The sequence below is a fragment of the Pituophis catenifer genome, unplaced genomic scaffold, assembly GCF_029215685.1.
Source record: "Pituophis catenifer annectens isolate HBS135680 unplaced genomic scaffold, rPitCat1.0.hap2 SCAF_6, whole genome shotgun sequence".
NCBI lineage: Eukaryota > Metazoa > Chordata > Lepidosauria > Squamata > Colubridae > Pituophis > Pituophis catenifer.
This window is the reverse complement of record NW_027256886.1, coordinates 54489977-54515271: the sequence shown is the minus strand read 5'-3', so window position 1 is coordinate 54515271 and position 25295 is coordinate 54489977. Positions and strand designations below refer to the sequence as shown.

At 35.6% G+C, this 25295-nt stretch overlaps 1 protein-coding gene across 1 annotated transcript; it reads left to right on the top strand.

Moving 5' to 3' along the window:
- Positions 1–106: 106 nt before the first annotated feature.
- Positions 107–24555, top strand: MCMBP (minichromosome maintenance complex binding protein). The gene is made up of 16 exons (XM_070946505.1): positions 107–366; positions 3673–3758; positions 4901–5041; positions 5770–5811; positions 7293–7394; positions 9052–9181; positions 10134–10285; positions 11040–11140; positions 12069–12244; positions 14592–14715; positions 15438–15555; positions 17022–17187; positions 19972–20105; positions 20579–20743; positions 21774–21862; positions 24186–24555. The coding sequence occupies exons 1-16, from the start codon at positions 309–311 to the stop codon at positions 24310–24312; spliced, it is 1911 nt and encodes a 636-aa protein (XP_070802606.1). The 5' UTR covers positions 107–308; the 3' UTR covers positions 24313–24555.
- The last annotated feature ends 740 nt before the right edge of the window (positions 24556–25295 follow it).

Here is a 25295-nt window from a genome sequence, read left to right as displayed (position 1 = left end):
CTCCCGACTCTCTGGAGCCCTCCCCGACAAGGCCCCGCCCTTTCCGCCCGGCTCTAAGATGGCGGCGGCGGCGCTCTCTTCCCTCTTCTCCCGCCAACCCGAGCCCGCGCTTAGAGCGAAGTGAAGTCAGGCTTGAAGTCCGCTCCGGCCTGGCTTTGCGCCGCTTTCAGCCCAGCTTGGAACGCCCGACCCGCCCGCTATCTTAAAAGCGCTCTCCGCCCGGCCTCCGGAAAAGCAGGTCCTCTGAAGGGAGACCTCTCTTCGGCGTGTCTCTCCTGGCCTTTTAAACGCGTCGAAGAACCGAAAAGATGCCGTGTGTGGCGGACTGGCTGAACTGCCCTCTCAGTATCGTGCAGGGCATTTTCGGTGAGACCGGGCTTGGGAGGGCTGCAGTGGGGGTGGTAAAGCACGGAAACGTGAGAAGCTGTAAGGCAGGTCAAGGCGGCGGGGAAGCGGCCTGAGCAACCCCCGGGTACGACGCGGACAGGCAGAGGGGAAGTCGGCCGAGTCCCCCCCCCCAAAAAAAAAAAAAAAAAAAAAGCACGAAAGGAAAGAGAAGACGGCGGCATGGCTAAGAACGAGCTCTGGGACCGGAGACGACCGGGAAAAAGAGAGAGACGGCGGCACCTCGCCACTCCTTGCGGAACGGGTTGGAGTCGGGGGGGGGTTAGGAAGTAGCGGGCCTATCCCGGGCAAAGTGGGACTGACCCCCGGCGACAAAGCTAATAACCGAGTTTGGCCTGGCAAAGTCGGGAGCCCGCTGGGCCGAGCGGAGTGAAAAGCAGCCTCGGAGTTGTGTTGTGAGGCAAACTTGGCTGCGGGAAGGGCAGTTCTTCTGCACGCCGAAAGTTGGAACCCTCGTGGGAAGAAGAAGAGTGTTCCTGAGCATGTGCGCTGTGATGTTTCTTTCGGCTTCTCGGGGCGGGCGGCAGGGAAGGGCGGCTGAGTGAGAGAATAACAATTCTTAAAGGCATTGAAGGGGATTTTTCCTATTAAATGTCAGGCCTGGCGTCCTTCTTTTGAGTGCTTAATTACTACTTTACTGCTGTACTTTGTAATTAAAAAGAACAGGGTGAGGGCATGGTATTATTAGGCTTGGGCTCAAAACTGAACAGGAATCTTCTGGTTTTCTGTGGCTATCAATTGCTCTTGTATCTAATTGGTGTGTTTGTAATTTATGAGTGGCTTTCTAAACCCAAGTTGTTATGTTCTTTTCTATTTTGTTTTTTAGCAAAATGGTTTGCTATATATCTTTTTTAACACAATTATTTGCAATTGAACCAACTCTTGGTTAAATGTGATCCAAAGTTAATCCTAAAATCTCTGAGCACATCTGAATAATTGTCTAATTGTTTTTGTTAACCTTACAAGCAAAATATTAATTAATTGGCAGGCTCCCAAGAGACTGTGCTTAGCTCATATAACTGAAAAACCAACATTTGGAAAATACAGCTAACAGGAAGAGCAAAATACCATAACAAAACCAGAATAAATCAAACCAGTGAAACAAAATAGGAACTTCAGAATCAGTCTGTCTTAGAGGCTAATTGGAACAATAGCAATAACACTTAGACTAGTGCTTTACAGCCCCTCTCTTAAGTGGTCAGCATATTCCCCCCCCCCCCCACACACACACACACACAATCTAGGTGCTCATCCAGTGTTTAGGAATTTCCTAAACAACAGAAGGGTGGGAACCATACATTCTCTGGTGGAACTCATTCCAGAGAATAGGAATTGTCAGAGTAGGTGTTTCTCCTGAGTCCCACCAAGATGATATTCTTTAATTGAAAACCAGCTGCTTGAAAATTTCTACAACAAAGATCAATTTTTGGACAGAAGAAGTTATACTTCATAACATGGAAGAGACAGTGCAATGTAAGTGAACATTGAAGGTGAAGATGTTGAGTTAGGCAGTCTACTTTCAACTATAAAAACTTACTGGGTACACCCAGAAATCTGATTCCTAACTGCTCTGGCTCTCAGCCACTTCACAGTAACAAAATAACAGAGTTGGGAGGGACTTTGGAGGTCATTTAATCCAACCCCCTGCTCAAGCAGGAGATCTATCCCATTTCAGACAAGTGGCTGTCCAGTCTTTTCTTAAAAGCTTCAGTGATGGAACATCCACAACTTCTGAAGGCAAGCCATTCCACTAGTTCATTGTTCTCACTGTTAGGAAATTTATCCTTGGTTCTTGGTTGCTTCTGTTCTTGATTAGTTTCCTTCCTTGTTTCTTGTCTTGCATTCTGGTGCCACAAAGAAGAGTGGCAACCCCTGAAATATTGGAATACTGTTATCATGTCAAACCTAATCCTTCTTTTCACTAGCCATACCCAATTCCTGCAACCGTTCTTCGTATGTTTTAGTTTCCAGGCCCTTAATCATCTTTATTGTTCTTCTCTACCCTCTTTCCAGAGTCTCAACATCTTTTTTATAATGTGGTGGATGCAGTATTCCAAGTGTGGTCTTATTGAGGTTTTAATAAAGTGGTACTAATACTTCACATGATCTTGATTCTATCCCTCTGCTTATGCAACCTAGGATTGCATTGGCTTTTTTGGCTGCTGCTGCATGCTGCTGGCTCATATTTAAAATGCTAAAGCTAGGATTGGCAAGAATAGCTACAAAGGCATTCTACGTACACTACCTCTCTGAATGTAATAGCTACAGAATATTCACTACTTACATAATGGGCCATCTCAGTGACAATTGAATCAAGACTCTGTACCCTAAAAATAATTTCCATGGTCTCCCACCACTGAGATGGAAGCTTGAGATCAGAAATTGCTGAAACAAACTGCAGTACGTTTAGCTTAATTTTTTTCATTTATAAAGTTTTAAATCTCAAAATAGCATATAAAAGAAACAAATCTTACACTATAGTTATGTCTGAAAGACGAATTTATTGTAGTGGATCTATGCCATGATTTGTGACATTGTTAATCCTGCACAGAACCTGACATTTCTATTACTACTAGGGAAGTTGTTTTTGTTAGTTGTGAAGTCATGTCCGACCCATCACAACCCACTTTTAGCCTTCTAAAAATATGTCTGCTTTAATGCTTTAAGTAAAAGTTCCTCACTGTTAGGGCCTAGGCCCAGGCTCAGGGTTCAGAATCTGAATCTGTGGAATGTCAGCCTCAGGAGTCCTCAAGCTAAGTATCGCATGAGGCTGATCCAAAAACAAGCACTACCTGGGCAACTGGAGCAATTAGATGAGAAGGCCACCCAGCCCCTGCAATAGGCGAGTAGAAAAGGGAACAGAACAGAGCTGTTATTTGAGGCTCCTTGCCAAGCAAGGGAGTAAATCTCTTAATTAGTTACAGCTCGCTGGGGTTTGATTTAAGGAGCACCCTGACCCATGATCCGTTATTGCAAGCACCTGTCTGCAGTCCTGACCTTTGAACTGTCTGACAACTTTGATTGGCTGTTGGAACCCAGAACTAGATTTGGATGCTACTGTTAAAAGCAAACCATTCCAGCAAGTGTCTATTTTTTATTTCCATTCGTAGATCACTGTTATCACTTTGAGGTTCAGTAAACTTAATTACCATAATGTGTGTGTGTCTGTATTTAAAACCTAAAATGCTATTTGTTTATTAATTATTGAATAATAAATACTGTATTAGCAAAGTAAAATTTAAAATCTTGATCTTTTGTCTTGTTTAGCTCAGAATAGTCTAAATCTTGAATGGGAAAGGAAAGTAACAGAGTACTTCAAAGAGAAATTAAAAGAAAATAATGCAACTAACTGGGTAAGACTATATTTAGTTATCAAAACTTAAATTATTTAATGTTCAAAATCTTCAGGCAACTTGTATAGGATGGCTTGAATAACTTTAAGCATACAGTAGAGCTAAAAGGGATTATAAAATAAATTGAGTTTCTAGTTAAGTATATCAATAGAGAAATAAAACAGGAAATTGCTATTGGAATTGGATAGAAGATCTCTAAATATATAGTCTTTAAATTTTTGATTCTGAGTAAATTTTCTGCACATTCAAGAGTATGTGATAGTGTGATAATTTCATTAGTGTTTTTTATAATTTCTCTAACCTAAAGACAATACATATTTAATTATAGAATACATTGTCATATTTTATGATAAAATATTTTTGTTTGAATAAGAAAAAAGAATACCAAAGATGCAAGGAATATACAAACATTTACAATACAGATTTTAGTAATTCAGTCTTGATCCCAAGAGATGAACAAATCAAACCTACACATTCAGAAAATTGAATTCTGATTCATTAGAAATTGTATGGAATGTATATAATCATTTAGTCAGTCATTTTATTTCAGTAACTGATCAGCTGTTTGAAAAATAGAATTTTATTGATTGGCCCATTTTTAAATTTCTTGTTAAACATTTTATAGGTTTCTATAGGTACTATAGAGTATATTTACTTAATAGACTAAATCTCAAATATGCATATCTGAATTAAATCATATTTAGTTCAATGATTATTAAGAATTTTTTTATAAAATGTAAATTCTATCAGCCTTTCTGTGTAGGTATTAGATCTTCAGACTTACTTAAATTAAAATATAAGTAGAGGATCCTGGATTTATGCACTTTCTGCCGTGCCCTCAAGACCTTTTTATTTCAACAGGCTGGCCTGGCCTAACTTCTTTTTAATTGTTAATTTTAAATTTGTTTTTAAAACAATAGGGGTGTTTTAATCTGTATGGGCCAAAATATTTAATGTGTTTTTACATTGTTTTAAATTCTGTATTATGTATGTTTTATCCTTTGGCTGTTCACCGCCCTGAGTCCTTTGGGAGTAGGGCGGTATATAAATCTAAAATAAAGTAAATAAAGTAAAATTGAAAATAAAGATATAAAATTCTGCTTGCCTCATGAAGCTGATAATTATTGAATTTTGTTTTACAGGTACCATCATTGAATGATGTTCCTTTACATTATCTGAAGCCAAATAGCTTAGTAAAATTTCGCTGTATGGTTCAAGATATGTTTGATCCTGAATTTTATATGAACGTTTATGAAACTGTTGATACAGTTACTAAATCACGTGTAAGTTGGTTTCTTCACTGTGGTTCTGATTACCTATACTCCTACCCAGCCATATTGTTCCTTTTGTGGTTCTTGTTCCTCTTGCTATGATTGTTGAAAATTTAGAGCAATTTTTCATAAATTGTTGTTTAGAGTGATAAAAAATGCCCTGTAGTATAAAATAGGAACAACATCAAAACCAAATCATCAAACTTTTATCAAAACAATTCCAGGACTACCATATTTGTGCTGTGGCCTTAACCACTTTGTGAGCTTCTCTTCCTTCCTGAGTTTGGTCTTGCCCACTACAAGGTTGTCCATCTTTGCTAGGTCCATCATTTCCTTTTTATTCCATGTGACATAGGATTTTTGTAGGAACAGCCAGTACCTCTTAGAGTATCACATGAAATAAAGGAAATCTTAAGGTTTTTCTATGTGTATTCTTAAGTGAAATATCAACAATCCACGTCTGATAATAGTTCCTTAGCAATTCTGTTCATGTATATTGGAGTGGAACAGATGCTTTGCCTGGAACCAATAATATATGATAAATCAACCGTTAGCTTTTTCAGAATGAAACATTAAAAAAAGAATATATTGAGTTTGGCAGAGCTCTACGTTGTTCTATGAACCAGTATGTTCATAGAAAAGATAATTTGTGAGGAAGTAAGAGTAAATATTTACAAAATCCTCACAAATCTCCCCAAAAAGAACATGGAATACAATAGTGATTTTATGTTTTTTAACAGGTTATGCATTTTGGAAAATACAGAGATGTAGCAGAATGTGGGGTAAGTCCAGCTCCTGAAATTATGGCAACACATTTAAGTTGCTATAATATTTATCTTTTTTTTTCTATTTTATCTTTCACTGATTCTATGGATATCTTTTTTGAGAACTTGAAAAACATGGCTTTTCAAAAAGGCATTTGGGGATGAATTTATTCATGCAAGCTCAAATGGTGGTGCATTGGATTATTGGTTATAATTGTGTTAATTAATTTTTGTCTTAAAGCTTCTGAAAGTAATACTATAAGCAAGTCGTACAATCAAAAAATAGAGATGAACACAAGTTTTTGTAATAATAAATAATCACACAACATAAATATTTGTTTTTTAATAAAGGGTAGAATAGAATAGAATAGAATAGAATAGAATAGAATAGAATAGAATAGAATAGAATAGAATAGAATAGAATAGAATAGAATAGAATAGAATAGAACAGATTGTACCTCCCACACCCTTCTCTTGTGCTTTTTTTTAAAAAATAAAGATATAATTGAGCAATCATCTGTACTAATGTTATCATTTAGTTTATGGAATCAATGACAAAAACTAGTCCTCCTTAAACCTATTTCTGCAGAATCTGTGCCTCTATTCTATTTTAAATGTAGAAGGCAGCAATGCCAGTGTCAGTGGGTTTTACTAATCCCTCACACATTGTAATATTTTATCAGGGAAGAAAAACCCACCCTTATCAGATACATGGACTTACGTTAAGGCTATATGAATGTGTATTTTTAGCATTGCCATTTTAATATTTAACAATAAATATTATAAAATACTGTAAGTCTAAGACGGAAGCATACAGGTTGTAGTAAAAAAAAATTAGATTTTACAGTGTATTGTATTTCTGTGCAGGAGATCTGTATGCTAATTATTACCCTTTTTGTGGGATGTTCTGTTCCTCTGCTTTCCAAACATATATTCTACATCTGTTGCTAGGAGTGTTCTGGGATCTCTTCCAGATAGTTTTCTTGTAAGACTTGTTTTGGGGTCACACCTACCAATTTATATGCTTATGTCACTTACTTATAGATATTTGGTGCTGTATTGATGACATTAAAAACACTTAGAAATGGATTGATCAATAGCATACATTAATATATGTTGTGTAGACATGGATTTAATTTAAATTTGGCTCCATACATTTCACTAGTGCTTCTACTTGAATACTATATTGCTAACAAGGAAATGTCTTGCTTCAACTGGTACAGTTCAAACTAGCACTGTGCTATTGTTGATATAAAAAACCAGAATCAGCATTTCATTATTTTAGATATGTCAAAAAAGTTGTTACTGGAACTTTTAATCCACAGAGATTAGTCATTCCTTGTAATTCCTTAGGATAGATATTATTTTCTAGCACACTAATTATAAATTTATTTTAAGATTGCTTCCCTTTTAAAAAAATCAAATGTATTTCATGTTTATAACTACAATATTTTTTCTTTTTATCGTATGCTAGTGATGTATAATATCTCTTCTTCTAGCCTCATCAAGAAATAGATTTAAATCCTAAACAAATCGTAACTGCAGATAGACAGACTTTTTATTGTGTTCCAGTGCCAGGAGAATCAGCGTGGGTAAAAGAAATATCCTTTGTAGCTTATTATATTGTGGACTGGTATATAAAAAAATAGAAAAATAGTAGTGGTAATACTGATAATGCAAGCTCTTTAACACTTGATAGAAAAGTATTGATTGGTTGCTTGGTTCTATGCCATCAAATTGTGTCAACTCTTAATGACCACCGAGATGGATTTCCTCTACAGTCTGTTCCAAACCAGGTCTTCCAGTATTGCAACTATTGCTGCTGTAATTAAATCCAACCACCTTGCTTCTGGTTAGACTCTTCTCCAGATTTACCAGCCTAAGAAGTCTTAGGGCAGTTAAGTCTTTGCATCATATATCCAAAATATGATAATTTGATATCATCTCCAGTGAAAATTCTGGATTGATTTGTTCTATTATCCATTCATTTATTTCCTTGGTTATCTATGGTATACTTCAACAGCAAGCAGAGTACTCTTTCTATCCTGCTTCTTCAAAGTCCAGTGTTTGCTTTCAGAGTATTACGGGGAAAATAATTTCTTGCAGAACTCTAATACTTGTAGATATAGATCAGGAGTGTCAAACTCAAGGTGTCATAGCGGCGTCACGTGACGTATCAGGACTTTTTTTCTCCTTTGCTAAACTGGGTGTGGGCGTGGCCAGCACATGACACTGGCCGGGAGTTTGACAGCCCTGATATAGATAGATTAGAGTTTGAGTTTCAGAGTTTACCTTTTGACTCCACCAAAAAAGCTGCAGATGTTGAACAAAATGGTTATTTGAAGAAGCCTTAATAAAAGTAACCTTTTAAAGAGCTTTTCTTAGCTATAATAGTAGAATCAGGATTTTCTGAATCCTTGGCAAGGAAGCACATTTGGGACGGGTTTTTGTTTTTGGATCATGTGCATGAGTTGAGATTAAAAACATCTCTTCTGAGCTGATTGTGATAGTGAGATATTTCTCTATGTCAAGTGATAAATAATTGTAATAAGGAGAAAAGGAGATAATTTATAGCGAAATAGCATGTATTAAGCAATTTAGCCATTTTAATTGCTTTTCTAATATGGATTTTTTATGGTGCGGCATTTCTAAACTGCTATCAGTATGGTACCTTGTTTATGGTATTATATTTTAACTGTTGTACTTTTTGATACAGATTGCATTGTTTTCTGCATTTCTTTTTGCCCCGGGTTAGATATTAAGATAGGCAGCCATACCCCGATTTAAGGGTTTACAGCAGGGTTCTTCAAACTTGGAAGCTTTAAGAATTCAAGTCCACAAGTCTTAAAGCTGCCAAGTTTGAAGACCTCTGGTTTACAGGGTTGTAAAGGCATTAGAAATTTCTGAAACAAATAAATACATACATATATACAATAACATTTACAGATGAATGACCTGCTGTTGTAAGCCAAATCACGCTCTTTCCTTATTGCCACAGTCTGCTAGCACATGTGGTATTCTTTTTTTAATTCGTTTATGTTCATTCTTCAATATTTTTACAGAACTATTTTTAAAATTCTATAGAATATGAAACATTATATGATGTAATCATATGTTAAACTTACAAAATGCTATTATCTTTTCCCTCATCTTTGGAAATGAGAGCATTGCTTTAATTTTAAATTAAATGTTTAATTAAATTTCCAGATAAGTTTATTCATCTTATCAGAATGATTCTGTCCTTAACTTAAAACTTACGCTTATAATAGTGCAAGTCAAGCTCGAGTTTGTCCATCAACATCATACACACCAAGTCGCCATAAGAGGAGTTATGAGGATGATGAAGACATGGAGTTGCATCCATCAAAACAAAGAGAACAGCACCTCGGTATTAGTTGAGATAATGTCTTTCTCTTGAAAATCACTTATTTTTTAGAATTAATATTGTGGTGTATCCATTTGCACTGAAGTGATTTATGCCTTGTTGGCTTAGAATAGATTTAGAATATGATTTTATATATAATTATCTGGTTTTTGAAATAATTAGATGAGTTCAGGTATAGTTGCAAAAAGAGCAAGTTTCTGAATGTACCATTGGTCTAATGTGTTATCCATGGGTCAGTTTGTAGCTACAGATATATGAATATCTGTATATGAATACTATATGAATACTACAAACTAGTATTTGCAAATACTAAATTCTTGAAAATCAAGGATGATTTTGATTTATAGAAAAAGAAAGAGAAAACTCATGGAGAAATGATACATTAATTGTTAGCCATGAAAATAAATAGAACAATATACCGGTATAACTGAATGCCAGATGCAGCAGAAAAATAATGAAGTGGATTATGAACTTCCTGGTTCTCTTTATTTGGCTCACATTTATTGAAAAAAATATGCTGAGTTAAATCAGAGGTGCGCCATTTGCAGAGTCATCTATATTTTTGTTCTTCTAACATAATTTTAAAAACACTATATATAGTGTCCAGAAATAAGCACTTTATTCCAGTCCACTAATGCCAGATGTTGAGGTCAGGGAGAAAAGAAAGTGTACAAAACAAATAAAATAACAGCTTCCCCCTTTTGTTTCTAGTCATTTCTACTTCTTTTTCCTACCCTTCATAGTATTCTGAAGTGTACTCATTTGCTTGGTTTCATCTAGGACTTAAAATACTTTTGGGGAATTACTATTCTGAAAAGAATCTAAGCTCCAGTGTTTGCAACATGCACTTGTGACTCAGCATGATGTAATTTTTTTTCAAAAAGCAGCAATAAATATTAATCTCAAATGAGTTTTAAGGTAGTGGAAACTGTTGTTGTTGTGGTTTTAATTCTAGGAAATGTGCCCGATATCCAGGGAAGTGGAGAGCCAAAGCGATTAGAAACAGAAGCTTCTGCAAGGCATCAGATGATTTCCTTAAACTGTTCATCTCCACTAGATCTGAATTTTCCACTCCCAGGAGAAAAGGGCCCTGCATGTCTTGTGAAGGTAATAATATCTTAAGCAGTATCTGAAACAGGATCGCTTTTACACGTGTTAGAGGTGTAGAGATTTGTTGTAATTTACATTTAGAACTGGTACATAAAGCCGTGAATCATATACAGGTAGTCTTCGACTTACAACAGTTCATTTAGTGACCATTCAAAGATACAATGGCGCTGAAAAAAAAAGTGACTTATGATCATTTTTCACACATCCAACTCATATTTATGACGATTGCAGTAGTCCGGTGTCATGTAATCACCTTTTGTGATCTTTTGACAAGCAAAGTCAAAGGAAGCCAGATTCACCTAACAACCATGTTACTAACTGAATAGCTGCAGTGACTGAATAGCTGCATTTAACTGTGGCAAGAAAGATTGTAAGATGGGGCTAAATTCACTTAACTTTTTCACACGGCAATGGAAATTCTGGGCTCAATTGTGGTTGTAAGTCGAGGACTACCTGTGTTTAATTATATATCACTCTGCTTCATGTAAATATAGCCTGACAGTTGCACAAAGCCTGTCTGTCACTGAAGGGTATATTAAGTGACTGTATATTGTTAGAATTTAGAACACTAATTCTGCACAGCTACAATTTTTTATTGAAGTAGAAAGTTATGAAGGACAGTTATGATACAAATCTTCTCCCATAATACCAAACCATAATTTATTAGTATGTTCAAGTAGCTATTGCTTTTATAGTACTTCATATTGTCTTACTGCAATTTCTCCTCTTAAACATGTTCTGTTTGTGGCAGATATATGAAAATGGGGACAGTTTCAAAGTCAATGATATTCTTGAGGTGTATGGGATTTTGTCTGTCGATCCTGTCCTGAACATGCTGAACAATGAAGAAAGGTAACATTTTAGTGATGATAAAATGCAAATTTGCCATCATTGTGACTCAAGAAATTCACATATTTGGTCCACAAATAATAGGTAATTTGTAAAGTTTCTATAAAAGATTAGCAGCAATATTAGGTTTTCTTCTTTGTCAGTGTGTTTCAGAAAAACTGAACAATAATACCCAAAAAGTTTGGAAGATTAATGCTAACCCACAAATTGCTACTTAACAGTGTTGAATTTATAACTAAATTTTAGAGATCTGAATTTGTCCCAATTCTAAATAAATAATAAATAAATAAATAAATAAATAGTTCATTGTACCCATGTAAAAAATAAAAAGGTGATGTCAGTTCTTTATATTCAGGAGCATTTTTAAAAGATATAACTGAGGACTTTACTATGATTGCTGCAAAAGTATGAAATAAATTGAAGAACTTAATTTATTTTGTTAATGATACAGGTAGTCCTTGATTTACAACAGTTCATTTAGTGAACATTCAAAGTTACAGTGGCACTGAAAAAAGTGAGTCATGATTGTTTTCCACACTTATGACCTTTGTATCATCGGCATGATGTGATAAAAATTCAGATGCTTGGCAACTGGTTCATACTTATAACCATTGCTCTGTCCCAAGGTCATGTGATCATGTTTTGCAACCTTTTGACAAGCAAAATCAATAGGGAAGCAAGATTCACTTAACTATGTTACTAACTTATAAACTGCAGTTAACTATGGCTAGAAAAGTCATAAAATGGGGCAAAACTTAACAAATGTCTCACTTAACAAGAGAAAAGTTGGGCTGAATTGTGGTCATAAGTCGAGGACTATCTGTGCTGACATTTCATATTTCAATAAAATACCTTTTTCTTTAGCAGGAAATAATGTTGCATGTAATTTTGAAATTAAGTGTGCCTAAATACAGGTACTTTTATGTTTTAGGGAAAATTCCTCCTCTCCAGTGGAGTCTATGGATTGTATGGATACTGTGGAAGAACAGAGAGTTCATAGTCCTCCAGCATCATTAGTTCCCAGAATCCATGTAATTCTGGCACAGAAACTTCAGCACATAAATCCATTGTTGCCTGCTTGCCTTAATGAAGAAGAAAGCAAGAGCTGTAAGTATTTCAACTATTTAGGGAAGATTACCTTGTTACTATCAGATGCCTGAAGTGGTTTTTATTGTTTCCACTTCTTTGTACACAAAAAGGTCAGTTTGTTCCTACGTCCTTAGTATTTAAAGCATAAAGGACATTAGTAAATGTTGTATAAGTCATTTTGCTCCCCCATTGTGACACAGCAAGTTTGACACCCGTGTCTTATGGCATCCATGTAATAATCAAAAGTGTCCATCTTGCTTGATAGAGATTCTAAATAGCACAGGAAATTGTTCAATATAAGGCACCACCCTTCCTTTTCTCATAGTAGTAATGCTCTTGCCAAATACATCTCTGTGTACTGTACAAATATGTTCCCGAAAATCCTGTAGACTACATGTACAGTATGTGACAACAATAGTGTTCATTTTAGCTTGTAAAATTATTTTTGCTTTTGAAGTCCAGATTACCTATAAAGTGATTTATGGAAAAATTCTGAATATTGTAACAATTGCCCTAATGGTATCTTTTAAAGAGAAGAGATAAAGAGTAAATTATATGCACCTATAATAGATTAAATATGGCTTCCAATTTTTAATTGCCTACTGACAGAGTTGGTGTGACTTCAAGCCAATTTTCAGCAATTTTCAATCTTGCTGATTAGTTTTTCTTATTTGATAGAAACATTGAGCTAATCTTTGACAAAATTGGCTTCTTTCAAATGGACACCTGGCAGCTATACTGACGCCTAAAATTAGCTAGCATTTGAAGCTACAATAAAATATTACTTCTGGAATTCTCATATTTTAGGGAAACAATTCTTTTTGAAGATAATACATGGCCAAAACAATCATGATGCTATGAAGAAAGAAAATATCTGACTTTTAAGCTAATCATGCAAGCAAGTTAAATTTCCTTCACACCATAAAGTCAAATCATACTTTATTAGGTCATACCCCTCCATATTCTGCATCATCAGTGTCAACATTCCTTCAGAACTTGTCCAGGCCCTTAGACTCATAAAAGAAGAATTTCCTCAGTTTCATGGTAATAATAAGAGTTCCTTTGATTTAAAGATGAAATTTAATGAATTAATAACATAGTCGATAACTAGTGTGGGATACATTCCTTAGCTATTTAAATTATTTATTTTGTGTGTCACTTGTCATTTTTAAATACAGCATTAAAATCTGTTGTCAATACGACACTCAGCTAAAAAAGTTAAAATATATGTATGGTTGGTGCAAAGTTGTATATCATTAACTGTCTTCTGCAAATGATAATTAAGTGTACAGGTAATCCTCAATTTATGACCATAATGGAGTTCAGAATTACAATCATAAATCATTGCATTTATAAGTTGAGGCATTTTGTGACCTCATGCAAAGTTATGACCATTTTTTTAACAACAGTCGTTAAGCAAATGCATTTTTTGTTGGGACACCAGAAATAAACCACAGAAACCAACAAAAAAAACACAGTCATGTGTTGCCGAATACAGCAAATGGCCATAAAGGTAAACCAGTTGTCAAGTGCCAAACAAATGTGATCTCATGATTGCAGAGGGGGAAACCAACAGAATAGTATAGTATAGTATAGTATAGTATAGTATAGTATAGTATAGTATAGTATAGTATAGTATAGTATAGTATAGTATAGTATAGTATAGTATAGAATAGAATAGAATAGAATAGAATAGAATAGAATAGAATAGAATAGAATAGAATAGAATAGAATAGAATAGATATGTTCATCAAGAATCATAAGGTACAACACTTAATGATAGTCATAGGTTACAAATAAGCAATCAGGAAAGAATATCAGTATAAATTGTAAGGATACCAAAATAGGTTGTAAATAGTTTTGGGGAGGTCCATTGTCGTTTGGAATGGTCATTAAGCAACCAGGCATAAGTTGAGGACTACCTGCACAGTACAGGTAGACTTACAACAACAATGGAGCATCAAATTTCTGTTGCTAAGCAAGACAGCTGTTAAGTGAGTTGTGTCCCATTTTATGACCTATTTTCCCACAGTTGTTGAATGAATCACTGCAGTTGTTAAGTGAGTCATATGGTTGTTAAGTGAATCTTAAGTAATTTTATTGAATGCCAGCTGGGAAGGGTACAAACTATGATCACATATCCCCAAGGCAGTGCAACTGTCAAATACACGCCAGTTGCCAAGCACCTGAATTTTGATCACGTGACCATGGGGATTTTGCAAGTGTGAAAAACAATCATAAGACACACTTTTCAGTGCTGTTGTAACTTTGAACAATTACTAAACAAATGGCTATAAATTGAAGATTACCTGTATAGAAAAATGCATGTGTTATTTCTGATTCTTGCCTATGCTGTCTATTTTAGTTGTCTCTAGTTTTATGTCTGAACTATCACCAGTTAGAGCAGAGCTTCTTGGCTTCCTCAGTCATGCCTTTTTGGGAGACAGCTTGGCTGCTGAATACGTTATATTACACCTCATTTCCACAGTGTAAGTAACAAATTCACCTGTTTAACGTATCTGATCCTGTGGGAGAAGAGGTAAAGGGCAGAAAGTATCTAATTAAGACATACAGTATTATTCTGCCACCTAAAATTGTTCTAATTTTTATCCTGCAGGTAAAGTAAAATAATTTGTTTTTTTCAATATGTGGTGATTTTGATGTAATCTCAATTGCTTGCATATTTATTTAGATACCTTCTTTAACGATCTTTCACAGTTTGAATCACTCTCTTACCATAAAATTGCTAAACTTAATCACTGGGTTGAAGATAAAAAAAGCAGTCTAGAAGGAATAATATAACAATTGTTAATATAAAAATGTTTAACTCCTTCTAGCTAGCTTTTCTTTATCTTCAGTTTCCTACTCCTAGCCTTTCCTAAATTAAAAGGGAGGAGGGGAAGAAAGAAAAATAATTTCCTGCAACAAGAAATTCCTGCAAATCGCAACAGACCAAACCAGGGAACTGGTTTTCTTAGTGGGCTCCTTATATTTCCAAAATGATATTCCTATCACAGTTTTAAACTATCTTCAAATACTATATCTTCGTTGGTGCTTGTTCATAATTGTTCTACTAATTTCACTGTATACATCCTTTCAAAGTCAATATTGCTCTTTAGCTAAAAACATTCCTAGCATAAAATGGTTTATAAAGTTCAGCAATGGAAGTTCTTGCTCATAGCCTTATATTTCTATCCTTTGTGTTATCTAGCTATGCGAGAAGAGATGTCCTTCCTCTAGGAAAATTCACCCTGAATTTAAGTGGCTGTCCAAGAAACAGTGTCTTCACAGAGCATGTATACCGTATTATTCAGCAGCTTGTTCCTGCAGTAAGAATTACATTTATAAGCTGTGTACCTTAACTGCTCCTTCATGTCAGTATCTGGGTTCACCTGTCACATTAAGTTGTAATGAATGTGGCTTTCAATACTATCAATGCAGCCATTTGTAAACCACAGTTTATGTCTTAATGCAATGTGTAAAATTGCTTAATCAATTTACCATACTTCTGATTGGGTATTTAAATGGACAGTTGAGAAGTGTGTGTGCGTATGTGTGAGAGATTGAGAGTTCTTTGTATACAGGTAGTCCTCTGTAGGGTTGATAGTCCTCAATTTATGATCGTTTGTTCTGCCCATCCTAGCACCCTTGCCCTTTGGGTGCTGGCAACTGTCTCAAGAGTTAAAAGTGGTTGCAGTACCCCGCAATCACATAATCACCATTTGTGACCTTTCTTGTCAGCTTTCCCAGAAAGTCATTGAGAAGACAGCAGGGTCTCAAGTTTCTGGGATGAATCTTCCCCACGTACATATCCTCTCCCAGTGCTTGCACTGCACCAATCACTCACATATCCCCGCATACCCTCCCAAGCTTCTCTTACTGCTTGTGAATTCTCCCCAAGCTTTACTGTTCCGTCTCACACTCTTGCATCCTCATCACACCCAACTCTCACTACACCTTTGCACACCACGCCTTGCCTCTCTTGCACCTCCTCATGCCCTTCCCCATCTGGCAGCAGTCACTTATTGCCTGCTGTCCTGCCTGGGAGCCTCCTGGTACTTTCACCTTCTTGCCAGCCTCTCCACTGATTTAAGGGAAGCCAGCAGAAAGCTGCCTGGGATTTAATTAACGGTGGCAACCAAGACTGCTGGGATTGCCATCACTATGTAGTACAGTCTCACTTTATATAGGTTTGCGATGGAAATTCTGGTCCCGATTGCTGTCATAAGCCTACCTATATGTCATCAATGCACGACTGCTTGCATGACATATCCAGAATGATGGATCTGTACCCAATAAGACAGTTTATCTTTAATTCCTCTATGGCTCAAGGAAATACAGATGCCATAATTTTAACAATATGGTTTCTGCCCTTGCTTATGCCTGCCAGTATGCTTAGTTATAATGACAAAAGAAAAAAATAAAGTGTAATTAAACATTTCTTCATATGTATATAATACATTTTTTTCAAGCAATGTTATGTAAGTTTGATGCTTTAAAGGATAATGGAATATTTTTAAGATTCTGTCTTTTAAAACCAATTTGCATAAATTTTATTACACATCTGATTTTTGAAAATATTTACTAACTTATGAAAGAAAGAGTATATTTCTTGTACTGTGGAAGAATTGTGTGTCTTTAGCCAGAATATCTGCAATTACATGATTCCTTGATTTTTATTAAATCGTTAACCCCTTACGTCAGTTTTAGTGAAATGTAGTAACTTAATTCTTTATTAGGTACATGTTCCGTATGACAATTCATTATAGTGATTTCTTTTTCTTTTTTTTGACAGACGTATCGCTTACAGATGACCATAGAGAATATGAACAGCTTAAAGTTTAACCCACACAAGGACTACACAGCTAATCGCTTAGTCAGTGGAATACTACAGCTGGCCAACAGTACCTCTTTTGTCATAGATGAAACCTTGCTAGAGCAAGGACAGCTTGACACAAAAGGTTAGTATTCATGGATACCGTTTCGGTTCAAATATATTGATAAATAAATGTTAAAAAAACATGATTGAAGCAAAAAGACAGTTGCCTCTCTGATTCTTTTATCTTACATTATATAAGCATATACATGCTTATTTTGTCATCTGAGATCATCAGTTATAAATGTTAAAATTGTAAATGCATTATAAACAATAAATCAAGCAACTAAGTAAAGAAAGATATAAGATCAGAAGGATGCTTAGTATATTTGCTTAGTTACTATAAAAGGTATTGTGTGAGTTTGGGGAAAATAAATTAATCTAACTGAAAATAAACTAATCCCAATTTAAAACACAGATAAAATTTCCTTTATCTTTGCAGATTTAACATCAAATTCATCTTCTGAAATGTAAGTTATCTTACATCCAGAGAAAGGCAGAAACTATGCAGTTTTTGATTTGGATTACCTTCTTCACAGGAATAATAGTATAGGCATATAAAGCCTGCCCCCCTTTTTAGGTCCATTTAGTTCAATTAACTCACCAGAAGTTACTCTTTTTTATTCAAAAAAGTGGGATTTTCATCCATCTATTGTTGAAGGATGTTACCTCAGTCATGCTGCTTCCCAGTTGTCTTCTGCTGTCAATGGACCTAAATCTTTCTTAGGCTGTTTTTCTGCTTTTCCGCCCATGTCTTAATTCTGATGATTCACCATACTTATAATTCACAACAGTGGAGAACATCAAATCAATAAATATTTGATTATGTAAAAATCATCATAAACAATTAATAGAAGAGAAAATCCAACATCCCAAAACCAAGATAGAGACTCCCCAAAGAATGCTGAAATAAAACAGAATTATTGAATTTTAATAAGTAGTTACTTCTTGGTGCGAGTACATCTTGAAATGTGGGGCTTTCTGCAGAGATGACCTTCTAACTTCAGTTTCTGGATCATCTTCAAAAGCAACATCATGAAATTTGTGCAGGAATTATCCAACTGAGTGGTGATTGTGGCATGAGTCACCCATCAGTCAGGACATTCTGATCCCTATTCATGTTCATAAGAATTAAAAGTTTGATATTTAAATAGGGCTTTTGCTTATTTTTTTATATTTCCATTCCAATTGAATGTTGGACAGAAGTTACGTAGTCTTGTAACACTATCTATCTTTCTCTATCATTCACAAGGATCTATGAAAACAGGGCAGAGCAAGATAAAACTTGGTGTAGGAAAGAAAATGGGCAAAAATTCAAAAATGGACTACATTACATCATGGCAGAGAAAAATATTCCAGAAGAAAAGTCCCTGTTACAGCTCTGTGAATTGGGTAGCTGCTAGAAATATTGGCAATTGTTCCATTCTAAGCTCTCATAGTCATATCCACCCAGACCTGACTGTATAGAAGTTTCCCAGTCTTTCCCATTTGACTATACTATATTAAAGATAATAGGAAAAACTCCAGAAACTAGTTTTGGCATGCTTTCCCTAGCTTATTAATTATTAACTTACATTCTGGCAAGCATACAGACATGTTCTTGAAACAATTAATTTGTTAAATACAGTGAACCAAAAAATAAACTGAATGGTGTATTTTTAGAAGAATTTATTTTAAGAAAAACTAAAGTTATTTCTGATGCATTACAAGCCATGATTAATGTTTTGGTTTGATTTTACTATCTTTTTAGTAAAGATAAGTATAGTATAGATAAGCATACTAAATCTTAAGAAAGAAATTAATGATGTAACAACACATCATTAACAACACATGTAACAACACATTCTTGTGATCTAACTAGGACAGTGAATGGGATACAAGCAATTTTTAAAAAGTTAAAAGATATAAAAACAAAAATTGCACAAGGTAGATAAGTACTTTAAATAAATGCAGGGGAGCATAAAAGCTAATATATATCTAATTAAATCTATCACAGTCCAATTGTGGTAGAAACTAGTGAAGAAGCTAGCAATATATGTTGTAGAAGGATTAATGTCCGTCAGCAGCTGGATTGTATAGAAGTGTTCTGTGTGGCCTGGGTAATGGTGAGATAAAACTAGTGCAAAAGCTATTGATTGTCACATAGGGTAGTATTGCTAGAACCTGCAGGCCTCCTTCCACTTTTCCATGTTTTATACCTGCTTCTGTCTCAAGAATGAGCAAAATCCATTTAATATCAAGTTTGTCCATGATTCTTGAGTCACTATGTAGTCATGGTGGGAAAGGAAATAAGTGAAACAGGATTTCTTCTGAATGCAAACCACCTAGCCATATTCCTGGTTAGAGGAATGACTGTATATTAGTCACTTAGATATCAAATTACTCTGGAAGCTAGTTAAGAAAAGCAAACATCAATTTACTAATGTTGTTGCAAAGATAATGTCTTCTTTAAATTATAGTTAACCCAGGTCGCTGTTTCCCTTTCAGAACAGCTACCCTAGGACTAACAATGAGGTTTACTTTTTAGGGGGAGGGAAGCTCTTTTTAATTTTTTAACTTCTAAAACATATTAAAGGTATTGCATTGTAATACTTGTTGTAATAATTTATAATTTCTCTTTGATTTATATTAGATTTACATACTTGATTGTGCAAGAAAAAATATTTTTCTAGAATTTCTTCTAGTTCCCAATGATCATTTGCTCAACTTCTTAACTCCTAAAGGAATTTTACCTAGGAACTAGGTTTACATATTAATTCATAGGACAGAATTCTTGAAACTAAAAATTAAAATACTATATTTTATTTTATATCTGAATCTTTGATAATAAACCATATTTTTTTTTCTTTTTTCATTATTGTGTTTGTAGGTGTACACAATGTAAAAGCCCTGGGCCACTTGATAACTTGGCAGAAAGTGGATTATGACTTCAGTTACCATCAGATGGAATTCCCATGCAACATTAATGTTCTTATCACTTCAGAGGGCAGATCACTCCTACCGGTATAGCAAAGCTTCCCTGACCTTCCTTCTTTGTAATTTCTTAAAGAAGAATGAAAGGATACAAAGATAACTAACTGTGCTGTACATCTGTGGTTCATACTGGATGCTGTACTTGAGCAATACATTGCTTTTCTGTGAAAATTTGGCAGTATAAACCTTAGAAGGAACAAAAATAGTGTCTGTAAACAACATTCATACATATAGATCAATAAATCTTTTAAGTGTATGATTTTGGATGTTATTTTTAAAATCCGCAATCATTAGGATACAATTGCATTTGTAGGTAAGTAAACGGATTGGATTAAAAAGACTTTTCAGCTAATTCTTGTTATCTAATTTGTCAGAGAGAACTCTATATAGCATGTAGACACTTTCAGAGCCAATATGAAAAAAATTGCCTTAATGAAGACTGCTACCTTTCTTTGTATTAATAACTGAAATGTGAAATAATGATTTAAACTTTTTTCCCACAGTCAGATTGCCAAGTCCATCTACAGCCGGAGCTCCTTCCCCCTAATATGGAGGAGCACATGAACAGCCTTCTCACAGCTGTGCTGCCATCAATCCTCAACAAGTTCCGCATCTATCTAAGTTTGTTGAGACTGCTGGATTATAGCATATCGGATGAAGTCACAAAGGTATAGAAATCATCATTTATTGTTAAGTGTTCAGATTGGGACAAAATTCTATTAGCATTACGACAGGGGTGTCAAACTCAATTTCATTGAGGGACACATCAGGGTTGTGTTTGACCTGGAAGGGCGAAGTGGGCCAGCTTGATGTCACTCATGTCGGGGGTGCCTGTGGTGGGCCGAGTGCTCTGCCAGCAAGAACGGGCTCCTTTTTGGCTGCCAGGGCTTCCTCCAACCCTCTGCTAGTGAAAATGGAGGTTGCAGGAGGCCGTGGCAGCTGAAAATGGAGCTAGGGAACCTGTTTTCACTGGCAGAAGCACCGCAGGCTGGTCTTTCACTGTTTCTAGGGCGGTCCTGCAGGCCAGATCTCAGTACCCCATGTCAGATCCGGCCACCAGGCCTTGAGTTTGATACCCCTGCATTAGGATGTATGCTAAGGAAGCACTCAACCCCCTCTCATCTAAAATGAAACTTCTGGGAGGAAGAGGCTTGTTTTGAATTTCTATTACTATCAGTATGGTGGAACATTAAAACATTAGAAGCTTTGTTCCATTGAAATATTTAAAAAGTGCCAATTTGAAATACTTAAATGTTTAAAAAGTGCCAAATTTTAGATAAGACAAGGCACACCATCTGAAAAAACTGTCATTGACAATGAATTTTTTTAAAAAAAACTTGAGACTAAATTCAGCATTTTAATTATTATCAAGGAATCTTTCTTGTATGGTCTTGCATTGCAATGGAAATTTATTGTATGGTTCTTCCCTGGCCATTGTGAAATCACAGCTAGATCTTGGCACTATATAGATTGGTAAACTCTACTTCTTTTAATGGAAATGTAGGATGTGAAAATATTTTATGCCTGAAGAGCATATGTTCATATGGTAGAAAATTTCTTTAACATGGCACTATCACATGCAAAAACACTGGCTAAAATTTAGCATTTCAAGGGAGAAAATTATAGTCCAATCTTCTTCTGGACTTTGGGAGGCAAATCTAAGTTAAATGATGAAGCTTTAATCAATTTCTTCAACAGGCAGTAGAAGATGATTTTGTAGAAATGCGTAAAAATGATCCTGAGAGTATAACAGCAGATGATCTTCACAGAACTCTACTGGTAGCAAGGTAAGGGCACAAATGTTAAATAGTTTACTTAAGTTATCACTTACAATCAAAAACAAGGACATGTGTCGATGCTGATGTGACATATGACAGCTCAGGCTTTGATTTTCAGTGAAAGAAAATGCATAATAATGCACAAGAAGTCAGGACTTATGGACCAAGCTGCATAGAAAATGGCTCCAGCCGTACAAACAAAGTGTGGTTGAAACAGTAGAAAAATAGTAATAGGGCAATTTGTCCCGGTTGTTGCTAGATCAGACAGGTCTTGCATATAGGAACATCATCCCAAATTCAGAAACTAATTTATCTTTGCTAATGAAAATGCATCCCAGGAATCATGAAAAAAAAGACTAGAACAGCAGAAAGAAGGTAGAAAAACAAATAATCCTCCTCCAACAGTGCTTTAATTTTTTTTTAAGTAAGAGCTGTATTAAATAATGATTGCATAGAAAACTATGCAAGGTTTGGAAAGGGTGCATTTTTTTTTGTATCCCAACTGTTGTTTTTACAAATAACTCAAGATGGTGATCAGGGCCTGGTGGCTCAGCAGACTGATAGCATTGTGATTAACACCAGCTGTCTGCAATTACTGTAAGTTCAAATCTCACCAGGCTCAAGGTTGACTCAGCCTTCCATCCTTTCTAAGGTAGGTAAATTGATGACCCAGTTTGTGGGGGCAATAAGCTGACTTTGTATAAATATACAAAAGTATGAAGGCTATTGCTTAACTTTTTTTAAGCCGCCCTGAGTCTCCGGAGAAGGGCAGCATATAAATCAAATTTTTTTTAAAAAAAAACATATCCAACACACCTTCCTCTTCCTATTTTCCCACAACAATCCTGAGAGGTAGGTTGGATAGAGCAACTGGCCCAAGATTACCCAGAAGCTTTTGTAGCTAAGACCATGAATTTTTCTCATTCATGTCACAGGAAGAGTAAGAGAATAGACATTATTTTCCACCTCCTCCGGTTGTTTTTCTGGAAATCGGCCTGGAGATTTTAAAAGCAAGTCCTGTCCTCCTCCTCTCTCTTTCCATAAGATCTGCTCTCTCATTTAGATAAAGGGCTCTGCAACCTTGATTAGATTAGAACTCTCCCACCTGCTTGGAAGTCTGCCTGAAACTCATCAGACTTTAATAAGTTTCACCTTGAAGGCTTTTGGCAGGTGCAAAAAATTGTCTAAATGTGTGTATTGGCAAGAAAATGAACTTTGGGAGCCACTAAACAAGGAATGGCTATATTATTTTTCTTTCATTATTTCATACTCTTTACCATATATCCTGTAACATTCTATGTTGCAGTCGTTTAGATGCTATGGTTGAGATCAAATGAGATTAATTCATCAGGTTGCTTTCAGGGCTCCATTAAGTATCTGATTCCACAAATTAAGCTTATTTGCAAAGCTCAAAGGAGCTTTGTCTCAACCAACGGCAGGATCTAAACATTTTCAGGCCTGGTTAGTATTTGGAAGGAATTACCAGAGAATTCCAGGGCGTTGGCTAGACAGGAAATCATGACCCAATCCCAGAAATAAACAAGCCCCTTGCTGTTGCCAAGACAAGTGCAGAGAAGTATTCCTGTAATCACCAACAGTTGAGCTGGACTTGAAGGGAATTCTTAAATCTATTGCTTAGCGCATTGTAAGCCGCCCTGAGTCTCCGGAGAAGGGCGGCATATAAATCAAATTAAAAAAAAAAAAAAAGAGCTTCAGGGTATGACTTTCTCTGTACTCATGGTTTCATTATTTATATCGGGGATGTCAAACTCCCGACATGTCATCACAACGTATTGCAACTTTTTCCCCTTCACTAAACGGGGGATAGGCATGACCAGTGTGTGACGCATTCGGGCCGCAGATCGCAAGTTTGACACCCCTTATATATAGGCTTCCTATATTTGCCTCATTTTGATTATAGTAAAGGTTTTTGTTTGCACCACATCCTGTTCCTCATTGGTCATTTCAGAGATACTTCCTTACCAGATTCCTCCATGTCTAACAATGACAGACTTTCTAATATATCGCCTTCAGCAGAAAAGCTGGGATACATTCAGAGATGTATCTGCCTTGAAAATAGCTCAAGTTGAACTATACAGCATAGTCAAACAATAGCCCAGGAAGCCTTTTATAAAATTTTGCCAAATTTCAATTCCACAGGAATCATAGCTCCTAGATTTTGAATGAGTTCTATAAGTTAACTCATTAGAAGAACCTTGGTTCAAAATGTTTTGTCCTATGATGCACCATTTTGACCCAGTTAAAGGTTACAGGAATCAAAGTTTTAGTACTATATGGATTCTAGAGGCTTATCTCGGTTTCTTGTCCACAGGTTCCTTTCTCTCAGTGCTGGGCAGACAACACTATCAAGAGAGAGGTGGCTAAGAGCAAAGCAATTGGAGGCATTACGTAAAGCCAGATTACAGCCGCAAAAATCTGTAAATGGAAATGAACTTTAGGACAACAGTACCCATGTTCATTAAGACTGTAAACATGCCTAACATTTGTAGAACTGATATGAACAGAGCTTATGTTTATACCGGGTTTTGTAGATAATTTATATCAAAAGTTATGGCTCTTTTCTCAAATGAACCCAATTTATGGTGTTCAGATTAACACTGATAAATTTTGGAGCTCGTTTTGTAACCAAATTAGCAACTATGGAAAATCTGTTTGATATTAAAGATTTACTATAAAAATGATGTCACACTTCTACTAAGAATTATTATAACAGATAAACACTTTATGGCATTAGAACACATACTAGATTTTAATGGGATTGGCCTAAAAGTCATAGTAGAAAGTACAATTTGTTGAAAATGGCTCTCCACTTACAATTGGTTCCATAAATGATTACTTTTCATCAAGTTTAGCTGTGTGAATATATCCTAAATAGTTATAAATTTACTACCGGTAATTACTATTTACCCAGAATGTAAAAGTGTAAAATCAGTATAGTTATCTATATCTTTGTCATCTTTATTTAAGCCCATCAAAATGGAGATTGTATTTAATGTATGTGTCATAACTACTTATGTTAGCATTGCTAGTTAACTCTTTAACGTGCCAGGATAATAATTAAGTTCCTCAGTGGTTATTTTGAATTATTATTTTGTCCCACCATTATTTTTATTTGTGTGTGTGTGTGTGTGTGTATCCAAAACTCAAAACAGCAAACAATATTCCTGCCTCCTATATTCCAAGGCAGACAGCTCTGCAGATTATGTCCTTGCACTATCTATTAAAATTAAGAGTTTTATATCAAAAATACAACCTAAGTTAAGTGACAATGCTGAGTTTTGTTAAACATACTTTTGTGGAAACCCACAATTTTATTCACTATGAGTTTACAATGTATCCAGGGTAGCATTTCATGAGTATACACAGGCCATACTTTCTGAACTTTAGAATAAGTACAGATAACATACAGCAAGGAAAGACA

Bases quoted from the DNA above. Each gene is read 5' to 3' on its own strand.
- MCMBP (XM_070946505.1), top strand. From the start codon at position 309: ATGCCGTGTGTGGCGGACTGGCTGAACTGCCCTCTCAGTATCGTGCAG. The intron at 3,759-4,900 runs GTAAGACTATAT...TTTGTTTTACAG, and splicing joins AAAATAATGCAACTAACTGG to GTACCATCATTGAATGATGT. The intron at 12,245-14,591 runs GTAAGTATTTCA...TGTCTATTTTAG, and splicing joins TGAAGAAGAAAGCAAGAGCT to TTGTCTCTAGTTTTATGTCT.